The sequence below is a fragment of the Rhodnius prolixus genome, unplaced genomic scaffold (genome assembly GCF_049639745.1).
Source record: "Rhodnius prolixus isolate KJV_2025 unplaced genomic scaffold, Rpr scaffold_3, whole genome shotgun sequence".
Taxonomy (NCBI): Eukaryota; Metazoa; Arthropoda; class Insecta; order Hemiptera; family Reduviidae; genus Rhodnius; species Rhodnius prolixus.
In genome coordinates this window covers 977,219-996,947 of record NW_027411603.1, presented here as the reverse complement: position 1 = coordinate 996,947, position 19,729 = coordinate 977,219, and the positions used below count along the sequence as shown (strand labels likewise).

The 19,729-nt window shown below is 37.7% G+C and overlaps 1 protein-coding gene and 1 non-coding gene across 3 annotated transcripts in view; one reads left to right on the top strand and one right to left on the bottom strand.

Moving 5' to 3' along the window:
• The window catches only part of LOC141452788 (uncharacterized), a 135,318-nt gene that overhangs the window by 47,670 nt on the left and 67,919 nt on the right, over positions 1-19,729 (bottom strand). For both annotated transcript variants that reach the window (XM_074125220.1, XM_074125221.1), the window contains exons 2-3: positions 13,518-13,663; positions 2,948-2,964 (exon numbers count right to left, since the gene is read on the bottom strand). In XM_074125220.1, coding sequence (XP_073981321.1) covers positions 2,948-2,964; positions 13,518-13,599 — 99 coding nt within the window. In that variant the 5' untranslated portion in view covers positions 13,600-13,663. The remainder of the gene's footprint in view (positions 1-2,947; positions 2,965-13,517; positions 13,664-19,729) is intronic.
• Positions 766-838, top strand: TRNAV-UAC (transfer RNA valine (anticodon UAC)). The gene has a single exon. It is a non-coding gene; the product is annotated as a tRNA-Val (tRNA).

Genomic DNA, 19,729 nt, shown 5'->3' with positions numbered 1-19,729 from the left:
TTGAAATCAATCTTAGAGTGAACAAAAATTCACATTGCCCTGAGTTTGACTTTAGGTCTCAAAATGTGTGAGTAAGATTTAACATGCTACATGTTCTTTATTGTTGAACGCAGAAGAATGTTAGAATTGCTCTCAATTTGACTGTTGGAAGTATCATCAATCGATGGAAACAAAATGTCAAAACTATTTTAAAGTTCAATTAGTTCTCTTATTAGAAGTCCTGAAAATACAATAGCATGACTTCGGCCGCACCTTCATAGCAAAGCATTCGCCCCTCATTTCCTGGGGGCCCCGCAATTGAACAGGGTTGGTAACTTAACTTCAAATATTTGTCTCTACAGTAACTACACAATCTAAAGAGAGACGATGAACTTAACATAAGTATATTATAAGTATTAGGGCTTCGCAAATAGAATTAGCATTACGAAATACTACGATTTAAGGTACTCTTGGAAAATCTTAGAATCAAGCTCAGAACTTTATCAAAATGCCGCGATTCAATAACTAAGTTCATCAAGGCGTCTGTTTGTACACCTGCATGTGATACTAGTCCAAACAGATAACAGCGCTGATATCGATCAGGATTTTTGTAGGCACACCTTAAACAAACCCGATAGTTTGATGAAAAAATATTTTTCTCTGTAGCATATTCCGTGAGGAAATACAAAGTTTATATTAGGTTATTCAATTACCCAAATTAAGTGGTTTAAATTGCTACACTGATCTCTATTCAGCAACATTTAGGTGCATGAGTCATTTACAACCGGTTCCGTGGTGTAGTGGTTATCACATCTGCTTTACACGCAGAAGGTCGCCAGTTCGATCCTGGCCGGAATCATTTTTTTATTTTAGTTGATTTCTTTTTAATTCAGAAGCAGAATATTTTACTCTGTTACCAGGGTATGTGTTTACAAGTTTACAAAAACTTTATTTTAACATAAGCGATGGGCAGTCTTAGTCAATGAAATTTCTTCCTTTCAAGGGATTTTTAATTTTTATTTTGGTTGCATTAAAGTGAACTTCACAATATTTAATTAAACATTCGCATAAACCAAGGAAATGAGTCAGTGATGAAATGTAAAATGCGCACTACAAGTTTGATTCTTACCGTACATCAATTTCTGTAAATGAATTACAAAAATGTTGTTTCGTCAAAGACTGGAATTGTTCACGATAAATGGTTGCAAAAAACTAAACTAAGCATACTAAAACTGAACAAAAAGCAACCGCTTGTAATACAACTAATATTAAACTAGAATTAAGATTAAGAAAAACTATCATTATTCAAAGAAATAGTATTTTAAAAAAGCAATAAACAAGTGAAGACTTAAAAATTGAAATATTTTTCAAATTTATTGAAAAAAAAATTGAAATACGAGAAAGCGATGTTTCCAGCCTTAGAGGTTTAATATTTTAGCCCAGCACTAGATTGTATCTGGGGCAACGCTAGGAGGTTATTAACAGTCAGGCTATTTCTACCTAGCATTGTTTTCGTTAAACATTTTCCTATTTACGTTGATATTATGAGTAATTTTAACGATATCATATTTTGACGATGAGTTATTCACCATTATTTTTTTCCCTTCAAATTGTAAATTTTAATGATATTTAATGACGTAAATCGCGATAAGAAAAGGTGGAGGTAGTGTTCACAACAGATTATGTTGCACAGTTGTAAAATAACAATTATATATTGAAGGATTTAATGATCATTGTGTTGATGGTTTTGTTTGCTCACTAACCATATTGTTGTTTATTATTTTGAAAGGTAAGTTTCTAAGCCCCAACAATATTTGCATTATATAGAACAATTGAATTTAATTGATACTCGTGGCACAATGAAAGCAGCACTATTTAAAGCTTTTATCCATTAAAGCACCAGTGGAAAGTTTTTCTTCTTTGTCAAAGCCCTTTCTTGCTACCCTTACCACCAACTTTCTATTAAGTAAGCTTTCTGAGAAGCGACTTTTAAAAGCGAGCTGAAAGTTTCTTTATGATATTATCACCATGGTAATCACATTGGCAGCTTCTCTTTAAGTAAAGAAAAGTATCTGATCTGGAACCCAAACGACTTCCGAGAATATGTCGAAAAAGTGAAAACTTCCAAACTATAAAAAAGTTCATCCGGTTGACTTTTCCACAAATTCAAGAATGTTAGCAAAATACATAATTATTGCATATTTTTAGCTAGTATTAGCTTTTAGCTATTCTAGCCATTTTGTCACTCAGGGCTACTTTTTGCTTTTGAGATATTTTGTTCACAAACACATACCCTTAGTGAAATATTTGTAAACCTCTTTGTCGTGCCCTCTAAATCTGAAAGCGTATATTTCCGGGGTAAACATTAAGTATAAAAATCTGTGCAATTACAGTACTGATTCAATAATCACTGAAGATCGGCGGAAACCCGAAACCAGTCCAACTTATAGAACAGAAGAGAAGGCCAATCAGAAGGCTTGCAATAATTAGATTATGGACGGGTGTTGGTCTGGTGGTTATGAACGTGGCTTTGTAAGTTCGAATTCCGCATGTAGATTAGGCCAAAGGCCTACGCCACCGCGACCAAATCTATTGTGGCTTCCACCATTCTAGAGCTCGCTCTCAAGACCAGTCCGTTGAATCACGACTCTTAATTCTGGAAAGCGGCTCCTGGGTAAAGCTCCTCAGGCCTTGTTTTTCACTCCCCGAGTGAAAAACCTTAGATCCTTAGCCAGACAAGCACTACACGCGCAATGCCGTTTCCTCCTCCTCCTGCCAGACCCATGCAATGCATCTGTTTTCTGAGCTTGCAGTGGCCGGTATCCCGCATGTACTTACTTCTTACTTGTTTAGAAAAATGTTAATAGTAAAGTATGTGCTTCCTACCTCATTGGCCGTTGAAAAAACTGACGATTAGTTTACTTAATTAGATGATGTACTTACAAACTTATGGAGACTTTGAACTAACCTCTTGCCTCTCGCCATCTATAAAATAAAACAGAACTTTTGTTAATGTTGCTTTCATATTTATAAATCCATACTCACATTCCACTTAAACCCTCCCTCGTAATAAGCATTTAAATTTGGATTTAGTGCAAAGCCGGACAAATAATAAAAGTTTGTACGCCAACACTCTTTAGAAGTCGAAGAAAGTAATGAATTTGAGATGGCGATTGAAGCAGTTGAAAACTTGCAAGATAAATTTGTAAATATTGACATTCAATCTCTTGAAGGGTCATGAAGGGTGGTGGGAGGGGCACGATTGGAGCAGCTCAGCGCCAGTTACACAGCTAGAATCATCAAAATATCAGCCACGCCTCCACCACGTGTTCAACTTTGACCTTTAGCGTGTCAAATAAATAAGCCAATAATAACCATAAAAACTCGCACTTCTATCTAGCAATTGTCGCAGAAAATTTTGACAGCACCCAAAATTAGCGGAGCACTTTTGAATCAGCCATTAATTAATACAACGCCTTCACTCCGAAAAGTGAACGATTTGAGATTCTGTGAGCCAGAAATACGTCTTGAATGACTCGGTCACCAAATATTTACATGAAGCTCAAATTTGCCCGCTAGACCACCCTAAGAGGTAGTAAAATATGTCTCCTGATCGAATCAACGATCTCGCCCCCCTCCACAATACAGCTATAGCGTGACAGCTCCTTTGCCCTGAACCGCAAGTTCAAATTATACTGGCTAGTTCTCCGACAGGTATTAAAACCGGTTGGCACTTCGAGGTACCTCAATATCGTAAATCTCGGTTACAGCATTTTCTCTTACAAGGAAAAACAAAATTGGTTTGCAATCAGAAAATCTACGGTTTTAATTTATAGACAGAAATATGAAAATTAAGCAGAGGAAGGAAACGGGTTGCCTAACTCTCTAGGCCGCACTGCCAGAAGTAAGCCTCTCAGAAGTATCCGTAAATTATGGGAACACAGAGGGCGTGGCCACCTCTATACCCCGACTGGGAGACTGCACGTGTGTTACTGTGAACCAACTTGTTTCTTCTTGCTTTGGGTCTGCTTATTTCATGCTTGCCTGCACCACAGGCTGCTTACATGAATACTAACTCCCAGGCCATGTACTCTACTCTATCTCCTCTAGTCTATAGAATAACCCTCTCTTCATGCATACGTTCTAACTTATTCATATAGACACACTGTTGCTTACATGTATACTATGTACAACCAAAGGAAACGCCAAATTCGGAATTGCTACATATTAATCATTTCGTGGAGATTGCCGAAACTTCCTGTTATGGGAAGCTGTGCAATCTGCAGCGCTGACAGAGTTTCTCTTCCTGCAATTCTCTTGGTTCTAGCTCTCATCAACCTCCAAGTTGCAAAATAACCATTAAACAGATTGGAAATGTACGTTACCATGAAGCAGCAACCTAGAGGGAAGCCTACCCTGACCCCTCAGAGCAGTCTTAGAACAAATTTTCCTGGAAAAATAATTTTAAAAACGATCTGACGTGAGCCTTTACTGTCTGGACAGTTTACAAGATACATTTTTAGTCAAAAAGTGAAAAGTCTAATCCAGTACAGTACTACTTCCAGCCGTGTGAGCAATTTCCTTCAAATTCTAGATTTTCGCAAAACATTTAACCCAGCTTAAGATAAATATATGTTAGGACCATAAATTACGCCAAAAATGAACCTAACAGAATCAGTATCAGTTTCCGGCTTATAAATTTGGCCCAAAACAAGGCCTACGTGGCATCTAAATTGAATTTAGACTTAAAAATTTCTGTTCATTCCGTTGTTGCTGACCACAAACAAACACACTTTTAGAAATATAACTGTAGATTTAGAAATCTATTTTAGAGAACCAAGGTTTATAAACGGTTCTGAGGCACTGGGGAATGGCTGGTTGAAGTCAAAGAGCTCCTTGCTAAACATCTGCTGGTAATGGCTGCAACGTTTCCTTCTAATGATAAATATCCTTTCAAAAATGTACTAACGCCCACGTCTACGATGACAGGTCGCTCCAGATATCCCATTACGATCCACTCCCATTTATCAAAGTGCTACCCCTCATGGACGTCCTCTGGCACACAAATGTTGCCATGTAACCTAATCCCTTCTAACAATATATTCTGACAGATGAATTCATTCATTATTCAGATGATCTAGATCCTCTGAGTGTAGGGGAAGTCAAGAGATTAATAACCTCTGCTACTCCAAGAAAATCTCCAGAACTGTCTCAGTGTTCGGAGTACGTGGGATGTTTAAATCGTTTTCTACAGTACACAGAGTTTGTTGGATTACTCCAGCATGTCGACATTCCATTCGTTTCTTCTTCTTTAAAACGCGCAAATGCGCTTAAACAAATCTGAATGCAATAACTCACGCATGCACAGTGTGGGAGAACTGCCCACGTTGCTAGTTGCAAGGAGAGAATGTAGTGTAGTCTGTGACACTGAAAGCGATGGGAGTCATCTGAAGAATTAGATTAAATTTGATTTAGGCTTTTTTTGTGAAAGGATAGATTCGTTATAAAAATGAAATATGACTTATTCGTTCGGAGTTTGAAGTAAAATTATGAGTTAGAATCATACTTGAAGGCACGCCAGGCTGTTTGCTCTTTTCAGCGAAGTAGCTGAATGTCCTTCCTGTATGTTAGAACCATTGAGAAGGAACACAACTTTCTAGTCTAGAAACAAGGTGCGTCTAAGGTTCACAGACTGGTACGTCTAAGTTTTAGGATTGATGGGGATTCGTTGGGCATCTGGATCCGGCACAAGGCGCTCACTCACCTTTTGGGGGAGAAAACCCGTAGGTAACTTGTCCTCGGGAATCTAGAGCTGGAGCAGTAGTTACTTCCAGCAACTAGCCTCTTCTGCCGGTCTAAACACTTCCACGTGAAATTGCTCGCATGTCCTGACCCGGACTCATGTATCACTTTATGTCTTAAGGTACACAACACTCTGGAAACAATTCTGCAGGGTATCGCAAGAAAGGTGAAGTTATTGGTTTTATTTTTTCCTAATCTGTGTAATCTTTGACGGAAAGAAAGGATCAGTCTCTTGTGCCCAGCACCGTAAAGAATGGTTTGCGATATGAGACCTTTAGCGGTTTGAGACGTCAGGAGAAAACTACTGGTGGGAAACCTGAACCTGGGTTCCTTAATATTGAAAGGAGTGGCTACTGGGAGTCAGAGGAACTGGGACCTCTTTTGCGTCGAATTTATTCCTAATGGGTAATAGATCCCTTAAGATTACCCTAAAACGACAGCCAAGATCTACCATTGAATAAACTTTCCAAGAAAAATATTAGAAAAAACTGGAAGTAAGAGAAGTTATCCGGAGATTTAGAGGAAAATTGCAAAGCTATAACTTAAAGTCTAAAATATTTACGCAACCCAGTGTTCGGATTCGGATTTATTTGATAAAGGGTTTATCCATCAGATGAGCTATTGATGACGTCAGCTCCCCTTGATGTGGAATACTGATGAGGCGCAGCATCAACAAGACACGCGTCTCTCCAGGCTAATACTTCATTAATATTGTTCCGGGGCACTGTAAATAAATTTCTATTTACATTATGTGGAGGGGGCGATAAATCAATAGCTCATTGGGACACGTGTACTGAATGCCGGATAATTTATTTACTTCGTGTGTAAATAAGTGAGCAGTTGAAGAAATTCAGCAGACTCGTTTTTAAAATAATTACGTCAGAATCTTCGTTCTCTGAGAAAGTTTCGTACAAAAATAGCAAGTCTGACATGTCAAAGTTCAAATTTATCTAAGTCTAAGCAGTGTTGCAAGACGTAATAAAGGCGAAATAGGCGGTTATGAGCTGTGAAAACTTATGGAAAATTAGACAGGATTTTCGAGAATAACAGAATTTGTAATAGGATCGCAGTAGCTCCTATTTTCCAGTAGAGAACTGTTGGAACAAAGTTAGCGCAAAGTTTAGCAAATAAGTTGGCAAACAAAGCACCACTCACTTAGCCTTCGCATTACACACCGAGCTAAGTTTGCAGATGATTGCTAAATACATTAAACCGCTATATTACTGCCTCACTTATCGCTTCATACGCTTTTGATGTTCAATGCATTTATGAATACAGCGAGGATATATAGTTCTGAGTTCTACACAGTCCGCCTGCTACAACGGCATATTAGATCAATACCTGATTGAATACAAAGCTCACAATCAGTTAATTAGAGCCATCAATATTAACAACATAAACCTTCTACTCTGATTAGAATGCAATTAGTGGTCGACGAAAATGCCCTGCACCAGGACAAACATACGTACATATGGATAGATGGTTTATTCAGTGTTGGTGGATAATATTTGAAAGTGTAATGCGACTAAGGGTTAGCTAATAATCTCAAACTAGGGTAACAGCAGGTTTGTTTACTAACCACACTAATTGTCCAATATTGGGCCATCCGATTGCCTAGTCCCAAAGCACTCTCATTCATCAGTTCCAGAAGCCGTCTATGAAAGAGGAGTGAATAAGCAGAAACCTGCTGGAACAAAGGAATACCCTGCTGGAATTAGTCAACATTGAATAGCTCTAATCGACTTCAGCATTATATTCTCCTCGAAAGTGAGAGTACTCACGCAAATATTCGCATTGCATCCTCTTCACGCGATGAATCTATGTTTACACAAAATTGGTGAGATTGTAACCGCCGTAATAAAAAAAATCATAGAAAACAAATATTTTATATTTCGTTTAAATTTCACCAATGGACGAGGATGGGAACGTGGGTCTGAATTTGCTTCTCCTGGGTCAGAGGTCATTCCAGGGTCAGAGGCAACGAGAATGCTGATTTTCTAGCGAAAGTCACAATATAAAGAACATAGAGCTACGTCGCTTGGTAGTCATTAAGAGAAAACAAAAGTGCCATGAAGTATGACCGAAATTCACTTTCGGTCTTTCTTTACCTAGTTCGCACATTTAGCGGTTCTTCCCACTCTAACCCGTCTGGAGTTGAGGAATGTGGGGACTAGGCCACATTAGGTCCTATTTAATAAGATTCTTAGTCCCTTCAGACTAGCCCTTCCCTGGCATTGAAAGCACTGAACAGTCAGTAGAACTTCTACTCTTCTCTTGTAGTCTTCAGGATTATCGGAGAGACCTGCTATTCAGAAAGACGGCCTCACCAATGGAACCTGGCACTTTCCGTTCACTAACTTATCGCCAGCGATCTGAACGAGTACTTTTGATCATTTTTTTGAATGTCTTTAATAAATATTTCTCTTGTGTTAAAATCTTTACTTCCTATATCATATAAAATTTCAGCATTTTGTAAATTTCACTTTTGTTCTGCCCTCTGCCCAGTATATAAAACTTGTATGAACAAGCGTTATTACAACATGTGCAATATTGTACGAGTATTAATTATACACTTTGGGAAAAAAGCCAGTATGCACTGTAACATTTTCTTTTTTCTGCATGGGAGCATCAAAAGTTGCATTTCCGTTTTAAAATGTATTTAGAAAATGATATGCGATTTCAGCGCGACAGAGAAGAAGACATGTAGGGCGTTCAGCGCTAAAAGTAGAGTAATTTTATATGAAGTTGATCATCAGCCGCCCAGAATGGTGAAGCAATTTGGCGGACCCCTTTTCATCGCCTTCATCGCAGCCGTTATCTCCTCCAATCAATAACCATAATCATCTTGTTCTTTTTTATTTTTCAATTTCGTTCTCTCTGGAGGCAGCTGAAGGGAACTCGGTCCAAGCTTGTTTACACTGAATGTGTTGCCGCTCTAAAAATAACCTTCTGCACGCGCTGCCTCCGCACACAGGCCCCTAGCGATCTCCATGCACGTTGGAGCAATAATTTTCCACTTCATTGCAAGCTTGTCGCTTTCAATGAAGAAAAACACTTTTACAGATTGATTACCTCGCTTTACTCTTCAAACTTCTTCGTAGAGGTTATTACAGAACAAGGGATTTTGACGCCCGACAAATTATGGTTACAGTTTAAGACGGGACATCCAAACCTTACACAATGGAATGGCATGTTAGGGGTAGAGGTTTCCAATCTGTGTCCTGTGACACCTCACGCTTCATCTACTTTAAATGTACTTGCTGCAAGTTAGCTGCTGGATCACTTTCACTCAACTTCGTATCACTTAAAATGACGTCGTAACCAGGTAACTGCATCCAAAGTACACCACTTGCTGATGCTTTGCGGAGTTGATCACAGCTTGAATGGTCTGCTTCTTCGGCAAACTAATCCAATGAATGTTGCCTTCCCATGATTGTGCAGAGACCACTCATCGGTCAAATCACTTTCGGGCTACTCTTGGAGCAACAGCATGCTCCCGAAACGCAGCAATACTTGACAAGAGATCTTTAAAGCTGAGAATCACTTGTTGTATAGAGTTACCAGACGATTATTTCTTTGTCAGTGTCGAAGGTACATTTACTATTGCTCGTTCGCTGGTATCATGATGAATCTTGCACTCTCTGTGCAAGAACGTCATAGATCCGCTATTGGCCTCTTACTGCCAATATTTCCCTCAGTAATGCCTTTCTAAACGATAATAAAAGCTAGTGAACATTAGCAGAAGGTTGCAGAAGTGTTATACGTACCTGGAAAGGATTTCCAAGAGTTCCTGTTTTAGTTTGGAAATGAATAAAAGAGGAGAACAGAGAGAAAAATGGAAAAGCGCAATGCATACATAAACAAAGAGATAATCTATCCAAGGATTCAGTACAGTAGATCTGAAAGCAGGCAGAGATGGTGAGGATGGTGAGTAAGTTAAGTACAGTTTGTGCGAATAGAGTGATGAGAGAAGTTGCACCGTCTGGCGGCACTGTCACGATTTAAGATCGGACTGTACCCTAGTGCTCTTCACACTTCACAAACTGGAATATACCTGGATGCACCTTATGAATAAGTTATGCCCGGATATCCCTTATGTTACATACATATGTACTTGGCAGTGTATAATCAATCATTGCTAGACATCAACATGCACATAAATGTAGAAACTCAAAGCCATCAGAGAGCGAAGAAAGTGTTTCGAATCTTGTTCCATCTTCGCTACTATTCGTTAGCAATAACTCCCACGACTTCTCTTACTATAATAATCATCGAGATTCTTACCGAATCAATTTTTGCAAACCACCAAAACAAAATTACTTTTTGCTAATATTTTACAGGGTGTAGCTCTGGACTTTACACTGAAATTGCACTTAAGAGGCCAAGTCCCACCCATCTTCTACTAATACCCCTAGACACCAGTTTCCTTGAAAAAAGATTAAGTTATATATCTACGGTAGGTAATCTCTAAAGGAAGGACAGAACACCGCCGGATCCAGTTTATAGAAAATCTAGGATAAATCTGAAACTCTCATTCAGCAAGGGGCTACTTCCGGTTGAGGCATTTTGATTGCTACGTCACAGTTAGACCCTCGGCTAAGGACCAATCAAATTTAAAGTTTCCACTTCCTGCAATCTTTTGGTTTCTGAGGTATTTTGTTCACACATTCACTCACAAAGTGTTACCCTGAGTACAACAAAGAGGTTTCTGATGAATTGGTGAGAATGCCTGCAGAGACCCTTGACTCAAAAAAACGGTAGATCGCTGGAAGTTCAAATTTTGATATTATGCTTTGGAGCCACCAACTGACCTCGCCACAATAAGATCTTGGCCAGAGATAACGATTATTGAATGAGACCTTCAACAACTAATAGACTTCCTTTCTTCTGGATAATAATGTGTTAACATTACTTGGATCCAACGTGAAAAGTAAGCAGACAAAGTTATGATCAGTCTTTAACCTATCTTTTAGTTTTATTGGAGTGAGAACTGGTAGATTTTGGGCCATTCTTACTCTGCCTCCAGCTATGTAAACTGAATCAATCAAAAACTATCTAGCTCCCAACGCTAAAAATGTAAAGCTTTGCATAAAAGACTTCTTTGGAATTGACGGGCGAGGTAAGTACAAATTGGGGTTCAAGAGCGAATGAAGAGAATAGAGCAGCAGCCAAAGTTTCGAAGTCCACTACTTCAGGCACCACCAGTACATCCCGAAGAAAAGTCTATTTTTCAAGAAACGTTGTCATTTAGAATGACAGGCTAAGCAAATCGAGTGATACGAAATAAATAATTTTACTAATCGAATCTCAAGGTGGAAATTGAGAAAATCCCGGGCAAAATGTACTATGGGAGAGAAAGCATTTGTTTATATATTTGTTGGGCCAATTAGGGAGTTGACGCTGGTGGAAAATGGAAAGGTTTTGATTTTCTTGGAAAATAGCGGCAATTGTTAAGGACCATACTTGTCGCTTGTTTGTGTCTTGTGTCCAGATTCTATGCACGGCTCCTTAATTAGCTCCAGGATTATCTGCGCTTGTGCCCCTGTTCCCGGAACTCTCTCTAAGCAACGCAGCTAGCAATTAGCTGTACCCAACAACGTTCTATTGTATTTCTTGCCAGCTTATTATTGTTGTTAAGACCGTACTTGTTCTAAGTAAAGTTATTGCCTTTAACGGTTCGTGTTCTGTCAGGCCTTAAATTACAAGAGGAAGGTGCTCAGCAGAGGCCTGAGAAAGTACTTTTTCAAAACCCTTTATTTAATCTCTACGTTTCGGGTTCCCATTCGTGCTCTTCATCAGGAGTTTCAGGAGAATAAGATTATTGTTAATTTCAATTAAAATTAAATTATACTAATTAAATTTTATAATATAAAAATATTTTTATAATTGCTATTTATTTTGTGTATTTGTTCTTCACTCCTTCCTCCAGAGTAGACTTTCCCACGATATAGATCCCAGTACATCGTTCGCGTCTCGAACATCGTATTGAGGACTTTCTTAACGAGAGCCGAGATCTCGTTACTGTCACGTAAAACATCATCAAACATTCAATATCAAAATGTTATCAGATTTCAATGTTTAAAGGAAGATCTTAAGTTAAATTGTAAATAGTGGAGAAAGCGGAAGTGGTACTCTCCTGAATTTGGCTTCCTCTCTTCTCCGAGTAAGAGAAAGTGAAAGTAATAGTGGAGATGAGGTAGGATTTCACATTGGACTTTGTTACGTCATCACCCTCTCTGATGCGGTGCGAGAGTGCGCGTTTCACATCAACGTAGTGATGACGTAATGGCTGCTAGCAGGAAGGAAACAGCACTTCCTCCAACTTCTATTTCCACCAGTTTCTATCTCAATTTTTCTCTAAAGGAGATTGACGTCGCAGTGGAAAATATTATATTACTGAGAGAGAGAGAGCGCACAGGAAAAGCAAAATCTATCTTCCTTCAGACCAGTTGAAACATCAACACTGTTGGTCTGTCCGCCACTCAGGATTGCCTCGACTCTGCCTCTAGTACACGTGTTAAATCAGACTATCAGCTCGCTTGATTTGTCACAAATTAAAATTAATAGAGCAGAACCCAGACCAGCTGTACTTTTGGACAGAGGGTCCATATTAAACTGACATCTTTAACAGATTAAAGGACTTGGTATATAAAGTTTATGTATCCAGGAGGAGAGGTAGAAGAAGAAGCAATACACTTTTGCTCACATGAAAACAAAAGCTACCTTACATATATTTTTATTTATTCAACATTTACTCTCTCTCGTATACACGATATCAATTTATTTACATTAGGTGCAGTGCTTTGAAAGTAATTTCTTTAGTTTTATTAAAATCAGAACTTAAACAATAGAAATTACGTTTAAAATAAAAAGCACTGCTCAGTACAAAGTGCAATTCGTATTCCAAGTGTCAAGAAAGACGTTGGAATCTAACTTCTTCGAAACAATCCCAAAAACTTGTAGCGGAGTCCGCCAGGGGCACTTGAACCAAACATCAAATTGGAACTATTTACTTTATTTCTAGACACACACATATTTGGTACCCGATTGGCGATACCGTGACCAATTCCACACATACATGCACAAATATTGACATCGTATTTACAGAGGGGAAACCTCGCTCTGTGGATGTTGAAACATCAGTAATCTTTCAGTGGATCGCCCGCACGGTTCAATACCTCCACAAATATACCCAGCACTAGAATGTAGCTTAATGTTTGAATGTTTAAAAAGTTTAATCCCATTTGTCATCGATCCGGATTGCGTGGAAATTTCATGCATTTACTTCCTGTCAATTGGCTTTTCCCCCTCCCTCTCTTTACCTTTCGAGCAGAAGTTTTATTTTCAGTTGTAATGTAAATAAAAGTTCGGTTGAAAACGTTTAGGAACTTTATACTTTTAATTAAATGGGTTATTTACAATCCGCTGGACGTTATCTCCCGCACGACTGGAAACATTGTCCCTTGTCTGGAGGCTGTCATGGAAGCGATTTTCTGGACTTGCTTTCCGCCCCCCCCCCCCAACGAGACTTTTCTTTTATGGCTTCATCTCTTTCCGCTTTCAGAGTTTTTTTAAGGGAAAAAGAAAGGAGTGTGCGGCGATACCTTGGGTCTACTTCGTGTTTCTGAAGTAAGGACACCACATACCAGGGACTAAGAACTAAGTATGAGATGGACGCAAAAATTCTTGCTTGAACTTTGTCTGAACTACAAAAAATCAAAGTAGATGGTACTTACTGTGAGGCGGCGCGGTGCTCACGAAACTTCTGCTGGCGACCAACAGACATGTCCAGAGAATGGTCCAACTGGATGATACCATGGTTCTAGATCTTCAGCGGACGATCTAGCTAGGTTGTCCCTCTTATTCAACTGTCTTCTCTCTACTGCAACACACCAAATACACACTCTCTTAACGTTAGAATATTTGTACTCTGATCAAGGTGGCCACTTTTGATCAAAGCATGTGCCGACTTATAAAGCTCTATAAAATGTATAGTTGGTAGTGAAGATACCAGACCACTTCAACACCCATCATAAACACTTAAGTTTGAATTTAGCACTTTTTGTACACCTGCAAAACTTAAATTAGTTCGAACAAGTTATTTCCACACCCCCTTCCGCCCTCAGAATCACATTGCTTCCGTGCCCAAAATACAAAGACTATCTCAAAGCTGAAGTGCACTATAGTGAAAGGAACTGCTTTTAATTCGTATGATCCAAGAAAAGATAATTTTCACAAGCGGAAATCTGCCATAAAAGATACAATCTTTTCGTACCATCCCAACATCCTGTTGACAACGCATCACAAAGTGCGTGAGCATGAATGGTCTTCAGATCCACTTTAGGAGTTGTAAAAGGTGCTTCATAATCTCACTTATCCCTTTTAACCTAATCTCAATGTTGAAATACCGGTAATATTTTATTTTTAGTATGTTAATATAAATTTACAACTTCTAATATTTACTAAGATTCAGTTACAGTTAGTACAACTGTACTTTACACCAGAATGGCACTTTAGAGCGAGAACTGGCGAATATGAAAAATATGTTTAACCCTCTTTAATGTTTTCCTTTGTAAACATATCCTAAATTATCCTTAAATAGCCCATCAAGCCACCCTTATTCGTTTTTCTAGATTTTAGTTGTAAGTTGATGATATTCATTCAGTTTGGTGGTAATTTAGATGCCATTAAATAGCAATTACCATCAAATCATCGCGAGTATAAAGAGTAATCACAACAGTATTGATCATCACAGCCTGCGTACTTATCTCCGTAACATTAACATTAACTGTTTAGAAGTAACAATTCGATTGTCAAGATCGTTGTTCGACCAACTTTTAGACCTGCTGTGAACACTCCCTCAAGTTTTCCGTAGTTAAATCTTTTTCCAATTTTCCGTCAACTAGGAATTAGCGAGCTTCAGTGTAGTTGTTTAAACCGCACGAAATACCAGGAAATTTTATATAAGTTAACAGCCCTTGCATTAGCACTAATTCCGATATAGCTGCGATTAAAAGTGATAGAGCCGCTTCTTTTGAAGATGATCCATGCGAAGTACTGCAAACACAAATGAAACCATAGATATCGGGCAGAAAACGGGTTAGAGCCAGGGCGGTTAAAAGGGGAATGAGATAGTTGAAAGTTTACATGCAGAAATAAAACTCCATGAAGGGACTTGGCCAATTGGGAAGACAGAAATAATTTAAAACTTATTTAAAAGCCGTGCAACTAACAGCCATTGCAATCCGCTAAAAGGGAGCTGTGGGCGTGGTCACCATGAATCTGCAGCTTCTGATTTGTCAATCAATCCGCCCACATTTTACACCTCTTCCTCTGCATTCTGGTTGGTTCATTGTTTAACAGTAATTATTTCATAGAAAAATATAGTTAAGAATTTTTTTACTAATTTTTCCCACGTAGGTATTTAATAAATTTTCAGAATATGCAATAAAAATTATAAATCTGAATATCTGTTCAAATGAGATCATATTCACTGGTTAATCTTGTTTAGGCTTTAGGTAATAACAAAAATAGAGCAGATTTAGTTTGATTTCAAGGAAAAAGATGAGAAAACCAAGATCTGCTTAGATGTAGATCATGAGAAGCAAGTCCGCCATGTAACGCTAGTATAGCGGATAGCCCTTTATTGAAAATTGTTTCCCAAACATTATTAAATAAACATGTGGTTGAAGAGGTGATTGGTAGTTTTCAATTCTGGTTGATATCCAATCCGAGCAATAATGAAAGATTCGGATAGTTACCTTATGGGAAAACCCTCTAAATTCTTAAGAAAAATTGGGGTGACTTAGACACCTTAGCAATGAATTTTCCATTTCCTCCACATAGACTATACAACAAAAAGGTTTTGTATGAGTCCCATTATGTAGAGAAGTTTGAGAAATCACCATTCCCAACAAGGAATCGAACTAGGAATGTGAGAGATACCCGGAAAGACTCAATAATTATCAAAATAGCATTTAGATTGCGACAACCCAATCATCTTCTCAAGGATGAATGGTTTAGATGGCTACGTGCAATTTTCAATGAAATCTAAATTTAGGAAATTTAAGATGATCGCCACACTAAAAGCATAGCAATAAAGAAATAATGTTTTAAAAGTAGCTTGATTTGAAATCTAATTTACTATAACGCTGGAGGATGTAGGGCACAGGAAATGTAGCAGCAGGCTGCAGGTTGTTCATGGATGATCAAGGTAGCATTGATGGCAATGGGATGTTAAATTCGCACTTTGAAGAAATGTATGAGTTAGGAAACGTCGTGTGAGTGTTCAACACCAGATTTATCTTGTTAGAACATGACGTCACACTTCTCAGATTATTATTATTAAAGACAAGATTATTAAGAAACATTCATACAACCTTTTATTACTCCTCAACAACAGTAGTTGTTATTATTACTAGTATTATTTTATTATGATTTAAGGCGGTCAACAACTGAGGTTATTGGCGTCCGGAGCTTTTTTCGGTGCCCTGGCGGCCTCTGGATAGTGTTTTCTCGTTACAGACAACACTGACCATCACCAGACAGTGAGTTGTAAGAAGCTCCTAGGACAGGGGTTGGCAACCCGCGGCTTGCGAGCCGCATGCGGCTCTTTTATCCAAATAATGTGGCTCTTCAGCCTGTCCAAAATAAATTGTATATTTCAATTTTATTGAAACAAATGAAAATTTCATTTATCAAAGTAAAGATATTTTTTCAAAAAGAATTTTAAATGTGATAGGTTTGAAATTGAATAGAATTATATTAAAATACAGTACGTAATATATAGGACTGCCGCCATTTTCATTCAAATACAGGTTTAGTTATTATTTAATTGTTTATTTACTTTGCAATATGTGAAAATAAATATATAAAACATTTAAATGTTATTGAATATCATAAAATAATAAATTGTTAATACAAATGATCTACAGAGTTTTTGTACACTATCATCCTTGCGGCTCTAGGTAAGATTTATTAAAATTATTTAAAAAGAAATGGCTCGCTACTTAAAATAGGTTGCCGAACCCTGTCCTAGGAAGAGAAAATCTAAGGGTCAGCAGCTGGATTCGAACCCGGGACCTCCGCGTAGGAATGCAATACGCTAACTGCATGGCTAATCCCTTCCCTGCTATTATTATTATTATTATTATTATTATTATTATTATTATTATTTTTTTTTTTTTTTTTTTTTTTTTTTTTTTTTTTTTTTTTGCGCATCAACAGCTGAGGTCATTAGCGCCCGGAGCTTTTTCCAGTGCACTGCCGGCCTCCGGACAGTGTTCTCTCGTTACAGACAACACTGTCCATCACCGGACAGTGAGCTGTAAGAAGCTCCTAGGAAGAGAAAATCTAAGGGTCAGCTGCTGGATTCGAACCCGGGACCTCCGCGTGGGAGTCCAGTATGCTAACCTCATAGCTAATCCCTTCCCTCTATATAGAATCCAATACAGAAAGAGCTACACTCGGCCGAGTATGTTTAAAGTTGGTGGTTGTAATGGGAGTAACCTGGGTAGCAGACGTGGTGTCTTGGGCTGTCGGCGGGCCGGATTATGTCTGGTATCTAACAGATCTAATAAATGCTCTGCAAGGTGTGTTGATATTTGCAGTTGTCGGCTGCCAGCCGCAAGTATGGGCAGCTGTTAAACGACTGTGGTGTCTGGCTGAAAATCCTACAGACGGTAACAATGTCAGATCTTCGTCTTCTCATGCATTACCATCACTCAACGACCATAATACTTCGATCACGAAACCAGTAGAGACGCTATGTTAGCTGTAATTTTAAAAATTAAGAACCAATTCCTTAAAATACACTTTCCTTATTTAACTAGAAATAAGGGATTCATGTATTTTAAATAACATTTTTAAATCGCCCGTATGACAATTTTCATAGGGTAAGGCTTTAATCTTTTAAAATTTAATTGTAAATATTTTATTTATTTTGTATAACGAAAATAGACTGAATTGTGATTTTTTTTTTATGGCTTTTTAAAATATTATTTTATGTCTATTTAATAATTTTTCGCTTCCTCACCGGTGATCAATGGAATATAAAAAAAATTATGAAATTTTGTTTCATAAAAATATTTTGTATAATATGATTGATTATATTTTTAATTTTATCGCAAATTGTGCCAACAATATTAAGAGTGAGATGTATAGATAAAAATATTGAAAAAGAAATTGTGCTGACCTAAATGTCGTTCTTATTATTATTATTATTATTATTATTATTATTATTATTATTATTATTATTATTACTATTATTATTTTACAAGATCTCGTACATGGCTCCATGAGAACAGGAAGGAAACTATTATACGTGGATATTTAGAGGGCCTATTAAATTGAAGGGTATTGAAAGGTGTTCCGCTTAGATTGGCTGAGTGCCTACATTAAAGCTCATTATCCGGTAAGCTATTAATTATGTATCCGCTTCTGATGTAAGCCACAAAGCTCTAACACCCCACTACTTTCTATGAAGCTCTAGAATTCGATGCAGATTCCTTCAGGTAACAGCAGTTATGAATAATTCTCCAGATAATGGTAAACTATCTTGATAACAGAATGATAACTGGGTAATGTTGTGTTCTGAGGCCGGCTAGCTGGGAAAACATGTTTATAAATTGCATGTTCGCGTTTAAAGGGGGAATATTAATAACTAAAAGATACATTAAAATTACTGATCAATAATTCCTAACCTTTAAAGTTGCTAAGGAGTTATGGTGGGTGGTAAATTAAGTTTCTGTATTGTGGTAGCAAAACGGATCTAGTTTTTAACGATGCAGCGATATTAAAGGCAATGGTAAAGGCGATGGTGAAGATTAGAAACTGACGCTGTTAGGCAATGGGCGGTAAGTTCATTGATCTGGTGTGAGAAGCTTACTGGCGATTTTAGTCTTTTAAAACTAACATTAACAAAAGAAGGTATTTCACTAGAAGCGGGAGGCATGCAAACAAGTCGACTCTTAAAAGGAAATGTAATATTGATATAATAAAGGAAAGAATGGGGTAATAATGGCTGCAAATATTGCGTGCACAATGCACATCAATATTACACCAGATTCTGGTTCTCATCTTTAACCAACATGCAATCGTACAACAGGCTCTCTTAGTCCACCATTACGGACGAGGGTTTGAAATCTCAACAAGGTGCTCTTCAAAGAAATATAGCCACCATCCAGCCTCATTCAAATCAACAAAGGTTGGTCTCATAGAGTAGTATTGCGCACATATCAATAACCCCTGGGCTACTTTAAGTTAGAACAAGAGTACTGGTCTTCTCAGAGCAGTAGAAGCCAAGAGGAGGCTTTTGTGGTTCTAGTAGGAGAAAACTTAGCTTTTCACAATATCCAGACTTTCACTTCTGAAACTTCCGATTCTTAAACTGGAAACCTCAATTGAAAGTGTTATCTTGACGTCGATAAAACGTCTTAAAAACGGCTTGATCGATTATTTTTCAACAGCTTGAAGGTTGCACAGAATTAAATACAAATCAAATAAAACGTATTGCTTCGAATTCCAGTAAATTATTTCTTAAGTCTGTAAAATGCTTTTTTTAAGCTACGAAATTCCTTCTTTTTTCTTTTTAAATAAGATTTGTAAATTATTATCAAATGAAAGATTTTATTTCTTAGTAAATTATTTGTATCGCAGATTTTAGACACCGATTAATAATCGGAAATTTGAGCTCCCATGAGCCCAATATTTTTTTACCTCGAGAAAAGCTGGAAGCTCGGAGCTTTTATTTCGTTTGGGTACCATCATGAAAGCCTTCCGGGTAAAGCTCTCAACCGGAAGTAAAACTTTAAGGATGGGATTTTTCACTTTTTTATGATTTTCTAAAACATATCCTATAACTTTCGGTAAAGTTTGCATAAAGAATACAAACTCATAGGTCTGTTTGTTTCTTTAATTTTGTAATCATTCTTCTTGCGAGTAGTAGTGA